Below are 8,278 nucleotides of genomic sequence, written 5' to 3' on the forward strand. Positions count from 1 at the left end.
CATTGGGTTCTCCTTGTCATGGAGAGGCTTGTACTGCCCTCTTATGTTGCGGTTACGCCAAACACATAATTTTTATTTTATTGCCAAACATAAAAGCAAAATACTGCACGTTATTTGTATGCTCCATGATCGCTAACTTGGAAGCAGTTGAAACTATAATTTGTTTCGGTAGGAAACATGCTTTAAACAGCGCGCATGCGAAACTGCGCCTGCTGCAAATTGCCGCACAATTCGCGGCGCCGTAAGCCGGGGCAATTTTTTGCCCTATTTTGCTTGTATTTTGCGACAAAAACAGCCGCCATTTTCAAGTTGTTACGTAGCATTACGTCACTTTTACGCAGGCTGAAGTTGCCAGTGTGTGACGTGATCGTTCCCGTCTACTGTTTAAATTACGTCACTCCTTCTCAGCCAATCACAGAGAGGGCGTGTATTACAAGCAGTATTGTTGAATAGCAAAGACAGGCCTGCGTTGTCATGTCCAGTGCATTTAGTCTAGTTTTTCATTGCCGGCCAAGAATTATGCGCTTTCAGTAAAGAGAAATAAGGCAAACTTTAGTACTGGTGCCCGTAAAAGTCATAAAACATCAAAATGACGAAGGCACACACAACCACTTTGTCAACCGGAAGCACGTGACCAAAGTTGAAAGCCAATCAGAAAAGACTTACGGCAAATTCCCAGATTTCCAGGGAATTTGTGGGGGGTCGAGAATAGGGCCCCCGAACGCCAATCAAAGATAACGCGTGTAGCATCATTTCAGTAGCAGAAGTGTCTCCGAAGATGCCGTTTTGCCGAATCTTCAGCAGTGTTGTTAACAAACGACGCGGTAGAAGTTACTGGCGTAGCCGTCGAAGCGGAAATCTCGAAACACTGATAAACACCAAAATGGCCGCCATTGCTGACTTGCATGCCCTAGTGGCGGTACTCTTATACCTTATCTAGTGACACTAGGTTGGGACATACACCAGCCCATCTTGCTCGTTTCCTGCCAAATAGTCCTGCGACTCGTGCCTTCTTCTTCTCTTGCTTAAGTATTTTCAGGTCAAGGACGGCCCCAACCGACGTGCCTTTGGACCGCCGCGCCGGACTCGTGTGGAAGCTAGTTGTGGAAGATTACAATGGGCTTGGAACGGTAAACGTATCCGCGGGGGCCGCATAGCCACCATTGGGCCCGGCCAGGCGTGGACCGACGGCGAGCCCCGCTCGCCCCCACTTTCGGCCTCGGCGACAAAATTTGCAGAGACCCAAATCACGAACTTTGTTCCTTTACCATCTCTTTACATCCCCTAATGCTAACAGCATGACTGAGGCCCCTCGCTAACTTCTACCCTTAAACTTTACCTTATCTTTTTTCTTGTTTTTATCATTTTTTTTGTAAACATTTTCCCAACTATGGACTTTTGCATTCTTCTACAATTATGGTATGCGCATTTTTGCCGATGTTTCCTGCAGTTCCCACGGCAGTCCAGGGGTGCGTTAGTACACAAAAATCCAGCGACGTCGCTTGGTCATTGGCGACTTCTGCGTACTTCATCGGGGCTTTGTTCCCACCAACCAATTGGCCCCCTTTCCCATCCAGCTGAGCTTTTGCCACAGAACGAAACATGACATTTGTCCACTCTGAACTTGCATTTTTGGCACGAGTACTTTGTTGACTGATTACGAGACACAACTGACACATCCACTCCTGCAAACAGGTTCCTTAATCGAGAACCTAAAGTCAGTCAGGAACTGAAAAAAGTTAGGACTAGCGTAGACAGCAACGTAAAGAGTCGCCATCACGGCGGAGGCAGACCACGAGCCAGGTCCTGTTTGTTTGCACTGTCGCAGCCCGTGAGGTTGTACGCAGAGTATATGGTCCCCAGCGAGAATAGCAAGTGACGGAGCGCAGAGTCGCTGAATTTCTGTCGGTTAACGCGCCCCGGGGCGTCGCTCGACCACGGCCAAACCTCTCTAGCGACGGAGACCACGGACGTCCCGCCGCAGCTACCCGTCCTTACCGGGCCGCTTTCTTCTCAACAGACCGCTTGCCGAGACTGCCGAGTGAGAGTTATGATCTGCTGCAGCAGTGTAATCTCAGACTTTCACGTTTCCTAGCGCATCTCTTAACTCTACCTACTGCCTTACCTGCTAATCACGTGGAAACGACTTCGGTTAAAGATGACATTGCTTCAGCCTATCACAGATCTCACTTAGCAGTCGAGAGAGAAGAAGGGCACCGGTCTGGAAGGGTATTCCGGCCTTGTGTGCACGCTTGGTTCTTTTTGGGTGTTCCCTGTCGCCTCTGCGATTGTGCGCGCGTGTGCTTCTTGTGCGAAATAGAGAGACGACGCGTGCTTTGTTGGCTTCCGTTCCTAATGTGCGACGCGATCTACTCCCGCCGTGCTTGCATCCATGTTGCTGATGCCGTCATTTGTGGCATAGATTTCTTGGTTATCGCGTGCCCATAACAGTTTTGTGTTGTTCTTTTTCGTCTCTTCCTTCTTACTTCCTTCTTCTTCTTACTTGTCTTGATAATGTAATCGCGATAAATTTGAGCAGCATCATTAGGAGGAAAGTACAACAAAGCGTATTTCATATCTATACGCTAAGAATACAACCGCAATATAGCTGCGTATGAACAAGTAAAAAGTAGGAGGCGTTAAAGCTGCGATTCAGATCAAGTGCGGCGACAACGTGCAATATCCCTGCCAATAGAACAGTAAATGTTCTACCCACATGGCAACGAGAACGCTATCACCACGCGAAGTCCAAATTGTTTTATAAGAATAGCTTCCGTAAAAGGTCGATTCCATCGCTATGTAGACGCTTCCTTTATCGTCCTAACTATGTTGTCTGTCTGTTTAGAACTTCTTTATACCCTAGCGCATTAAAGCAGGAGTTCAAACGGGCAGCTAATTTTGTTTCAAATCAATTCAACTAACATCAATTTATCAGTGTGGTATAGAAAGAGAACTGTAGTTGGCAGCCCAGGTTTCCGGGGGGCCTTAAGCCATATGTACATGGGCTGACCATGAAAGCAGCGAGTTTACCCGGTTACGCAAAGAGCAGCTGTCGCCGAGGTTTATTATGCCGATAATACCTGTTGAGGCCACTCTTTGTGGGGCCTGTTGCCGTAACTTGCTGACGCGGCTTTGGTTTGAATGACGTATTTGTGCTCAGGGTATTTCGCTTGGCGTGGCGCCTTCGTGCTCGGTTGGTCGCATTATAATCTTCATTTTAGTCCCAGTACTCCCTTCCAAGAAACCGCACCAGTCAAGAAGGACTATTTTTGGTCTTTCCTTTCACCGCGGTCATTTCTCTGCCTTTATTTAGCTCCCGGAGCAAAAAAATAGATCCACAAGTATTAAAATATAAGCGCTGGCGAAGTAAACAATTAAGTAAAGTAAGTAAAGTGAAGTGGAGTGAGTGAGTGAGTGAGTGAGTGAGTGAGTGAGTGAGTGAGTGAGTGAGTGAGTGAGTGAGTGAGTGAGTGAGTGAGTGAGTGAGTGAGTGAGTGAGTGAGTGAGTGAGTGAGTGAGTGAGTGTGAGTGAGTGAGTGAGTGAGTGAGTGAGTGAGTGAGTGAGTGAGTGAGTGAGTGAGTGAGTGAGTGAGTGAGTGAGTGAGTGAGTGAGTGAGTGAGTGAGTGAGTGAGTGAGTGAGTGAGTGAGTGAGTGAGTGAGTGAGTGAGTGAGTGAGTGAGTGAGTGAGTGAGTGAGTGAGTGAGTGAGTGAGTGAGTGAGTGAGTGAGTGAGTGAGTGAGTGAGTGAGTGAGTGAGTGAGTGAGTGAGTGAGTGAGTGAGTGAGTGAGTGAGTGAGTGAGTGAGTGAGTGAGTGAGTGAGTGAGTGAGTGAGTGAGTGAGTGAGTGAGTGAGTGAGTGAGTGAGTGAGTGAGTGAGTGAGTGAGTGAGTGAGTGAGTGAGTGAGTGAGTGAGTGAGTGAGTGAGTGAGTGAGTGAGTGAGTGAGTGAGTGAGTGAGTGAGTGAGTGAGTGAGTGAGTGAGTGAGTGAGTGAGTGAGTGAGTGAGTGAGTGAGTGAGTGAGTGAGTGAGTGAGTGAGTGAGTGAGTGAGTGAGTGAGTGAGTGAGTGAGTGAGTGAGTGAGTGAGTGAGTGAGTGAGTGAGTGAGTGAGTGAGTGAGTGAGTGAGTGAGTGAGTGAGTGAGTGAGTGAGTGAGTGAGTGAGTGAGTGAGTGAGTGAGTGAGTGAGTGAGTGAGTGAGTGAGTGAGTGAGTGAGTGAGTGAGTGAGTGAGTTAGCGAGCGAGCGAGCGAGCGAGCCAGCCAGCAACGAGCCAGCCAGCCAGCCATCTAGCAAATGAGCGAGCTAGAAATCGAGCGAGTGTGTACTTCTCAGCGCTTGGCTTGCCGTTCTGGCCGCACTTTGCCTTTGCGCACAATAGTCGCATAATCGCATGTTATAAAAACTAAATCGCGTGTTGACGAATTCCCACGGGCTACCGTCGAATGCGTGCGAGGCTCATTTCGAAAGGAGCGTTGTATAACAATCGAAGAAAGCGTAAATCGAAGAAAGCATAGCTCCGACAAAGTGTTTTCGCAGTTATAGACCACAAACAATCCTGTTTTCCTCGGAACACCAGGCAACGAAGTCACTGAGCGCGCGATTTGGACCTTTCCATATTTTTACTCTGATACCTCGTTTCATAACACCGACAGAGGTGGTATAACTGAATGTATTGTTCCCAGAAAACGACCCCCCTCGAACAGCTAACGGTTTCCTTCACCCGGTATTCGCGATTTTCTTTTTGTGTGTGCGTGTGTGTGTGTGTGGGAAGAGGGGGGGGGGTCCTGTACGCAGGCATGTGCATCTATTGGTGGATCGTGTTTGGAGCGAGCGTATTATTCCCTTTCATATTTATTTTTTTTCTTTGGCATCTGGAACATTATGTATTTCTATCGCTTGTTTCTCTACAGCAACATGCTTCAGAGCTTTACAATCAGTTTCCTGCACAGCGGTTATGGATCCTTGGTTACGGAACTCATGGTAAGAACATCCTAAATATTTGTGTTGTGGTACCTTCTGTGCGCTAATTTCCCTCTTCTACTCCTTCTATTTGCCTTTGTTTCTCTCTCGAGGCAGCCAGACTTTATTAAGGGTAGCCACATCAAATCCATTTTCATTAAAAAAATGGTGCCCCGCCTACACGGCTTTCTTTTGAGATATTCCGCCCAATGCTCTGATGAGGAACTTTCTCTTGTGACGTTATCGATTCCTCTTCGCCGTCACATGAGTCGAACATGGAGGAAATAGTTCCTTTAAAACCAACTGATCATAAAAAGCCTGCGATAAATCTCCTGTTTAGCCACAGCAGAGATATGGGGACGAAAGAAATCAAGCTTTTATGTCTTTTATTGATTTTTAGCCCGACTTAGCAAACTTTCAGAGGAAAAAAACAACTTCCTTTTTGCTGTGTAAGCTGTTTTTGGCGGTGCTTTCAACTGTCCTCATTTCCACCACCATTGTCTGTGCTTAAAGATATGTTTTTATTACTAATTCGTTATTAGCAAATATTGCGGACAAAATTCTTCGCAAGAGGAGGACAGTGAAAGGTGTCACTTCAATACAACTAACTCAAGCATGATCAGACCTCACAGTGAACACGTGATGTATTATCGTAATTAACAACAGCGTATCTTGAGCAGAAGAACGTGATGAAACAAGTGCTGGTGTGATCTCAAAATGTGCGTGTCTTCCTTCTCTCCTCCGTCACAGAGGATGAACAAGGAGCAGGGTTCGAGCCTGATCGACCGCTGCCACCTGCTCTGGGTGGTGGGCTACTTCACCGGGCTGGCCACCGCCCTCGGCCTGTCCTTGCACCACGTACGGCCCGTGCTGTCTGTTGAGGTCGTGGGCCTTCTCGTGTTCGAAGCGATCGCCGTGTGCCAGGAGCTTGACCTGTCCCCCAACCAGTCGGCCGAGGGTTCCAAACTACTCAAGAAGCGGTGCGTATCTCCTCCGTCCCTGATTGACCGTATTTCGCTTTTCTTTGTCTCTTTTTGTCCGCACCTGATGTTAGACATCCCCGGATACTACAACTGACATACACACAAAGAAGAAGCTGGAGACGTGTGCCGCGAGCCCTCACGTCTTTGTGTACAGACAAACAGGATTGATTGCCATTGCCCGCACGAACAGCGTAAGAAAACCCTAAGCGAGCCTAGAGCTGTCTCTCGGCATTTCGATTATTTCCTACGCTCGATGTTTACAGTTCGAGAGGCAATGTTTACTTTATAGCCGCGAGGTCTGCATGACGCGCTTCATCCTGACGACGCACGTGCTTTTTTTTTGCAGGTACCACCTTGTGGTGCGCGCCTTCCGCGAGTTCATCGCGGCCATCGGAACATACAACAGCCGCTGCAAAGGAGTCGGTGACGACATGCGTCGGCTCTGTGGTGAGTATATGCAAGCTGCCGTTGGCCGGCATGGCCGCCGATAGCCGAGAATACCATCCACTTTGCATGTCTCACCTTTAAGCGCAGTTTTCTTTGAGTATAGCGAGGGTGCTTCCCTCTTTTCGTGGTCAGATATGTTACCTGCACTTGTTGCATTCGTCTGCGCGTAATGAAACCGGAGAGAAGTACTACGCCAATGTAACAGAACAACGCGCCTTGACGTAACTTGTGTGACATGTGAGTTGACGAACATGGTTTCAGTCATCATGAGAGAGTTGTGACTGATTCCTGGAACATTTAAACGTTACTTTTCAAACCAACATGACTGAAAGTGCATGTGAACCGACAGCATGTCGTGTATTTGCGCACGTATTTTGTTTTTTGAGGGGCGAAGCTCCTTAGGGGCTCGGTCGTCGGCGTCTCCTGTCATTGTTGTCGCAATCGTCGTCTCATGTTGTCACAGTACTAAAACACCGGGACACTCGTTTACGCCTCGCGCTAGAACGTAACTCGCACTAAAAAACACCGGGACACTCGTTTACACCTCGAGCTAGAACACTTCGTGCTTCAACGCCACGAGACTTGTGCAGCAGCACTGTATACCTCTATCCCCAACGGTTTCATCTCCGTTGGCAAATACGCCAAAGCGCCAAGAACACACCTATAGACTGCATGCTTCACCCCTCCCCAGGTTTCACGTTAGTGGAGATGGCCCGGGATATTTTTATTGGACCCATATCTTTTTTAGCGAAAGGCGTTCGCCTTCACCTTCTGACTAATAGAGGTCTGAACAAATAACTCATGACTCCAGAAATGAACCCAAAAGTCGAATCCGCCTGGTTAAGGATAACAAAACTCGCATTGATCGATTGTGGGCTTGTGCCTTCTACGGCGCAGTGTCCTTGGCCCGGCTGGAAGACCTCCGCAACATCCCGCTCCTGCTGATCCGAAAGTGGAACGCAATGCCGAGCCAGGTGCTGGTGGATCTTATCATCACCAACCACCTGCTCCTCCTTATCCTCGAGTACGCCCAGAAGACCGAGGGAGCCCTGGAGATCGACATCCTGGGGCACCTCTCACAGTACGTGCTGCCCGCGCTGCTTCTCAAACTTTTTGCCGCCTTATCGAACGTCCGCTAACAGAAAGAGGGGTTCAGATAAGGGTGCGTCAGGGGTTTGCCCGCGAACATCACCAAAAAGCTTAGAGAAGGAAAAGCCCGATAATTTCTGAATACTCTCTGGCGTCTCTTTTTTTAGATTTGCAACAGTTGAGGTGATGGAGAAATACGGCGTGGTACTGAAGGACTATCGAACGAACAGGTAAGCCATTTTGACGCCCTCATTGTAATGTGCGGTAAATAACAGCGTTCGCTCATGTATTTAGTCCAACCCATGTGCGTTTTCTTGTAATGAACAAAACTACCAGTAAAAAAAGGCACTGAAGTAGGGTAAAAAACCGGGCTAGTTGGTACAGATTCATCTTCACAGCGCACAAATAACGGGACAAAGGGGAGGGGTGGGGAGGTTCCTACTTTTTAGCGCTTGTACAGTGTTTTCCTCCCCTTTGTCCCGTTATTTATCTGTGAAGATGAAAAAAACAGTATCAAATTTCATCGCACATTATCTTGCTCTTCCCTTTTCAGCCTCCTCGTAAACGACTGCGTTTTTACCATGATGCATCACGTCGCCGGCGACCTGAAGCGCCCGGAGGCACTTTTTCATCCGAACATCCTCTCGTCTTTTGTGAACATCCTGAATGAAGGCGCCGAAATCCCCGAGGTGCGTCTGGCACTTCTATCAACTGCTTTTTTAGTGCACTACAAAAAAAAATCTTTCTGCAACTTGTAAGCTCTTGCCCCATGCTCAATGCAGCCCCGCTGTACCGCATGTTT

The 8,278-nt window shown here is 48.1% G+C and overlaps 1 protein-coding gene across 1 annotated transcript in view; it reads left to right on the plus strand.

Annotated features, from left to right (window-relative positions):
• The window catches only part of Tim (timeless), a 60,267-nt gene that overhangs the window by 41,543 nt on the left and 10,446 nt on the right, over nt 1-8,278 (plus strand). Inside the window, exons 10-15 of the mRNA XM_077700720.1 lie at nt 4,909-4,978; nt 5,708-5,937; nt 6,287-6,387; nt 7,285-7,468; nt 7,644-7,706; nt 8,030-8,165. Of these exons, the coding sequence (XP_077556846.1) occupies nt 4,909-4,978; nt 5,708-5,937; nt 6,287-6,387; nt 7,285-7,468; nt 7,644-7,706; nt 8,030-8,165 (784 nt within the window). The remainder of the gene's footprint in view (nt 1-4,908; nt 4,979-5,707; nt 5,938-6,286; nt 6,388-7,284; nt 7,469-7,643; nt 7,707-8,029; nt 8,166-8,278) is intronic.

This window comes from Haemaphysalis longicornis, unplaced genomic scaffold, assembly GCF_048455015.1.
Source record: "Haemaphysalis longicornis isolate Haplotype H1 unplaced genomic scaffold, Haemaphysalis longicornis Haplotype H1 scaffold_2, whole genome shotgun sequence".
Lineage (NCBI taxonomy): Eukaryota > Metazoa > Arthropoda > Arachnida > Ixodida > Ixodidae > Haemaphysalis > Haemaphysalis longicornis.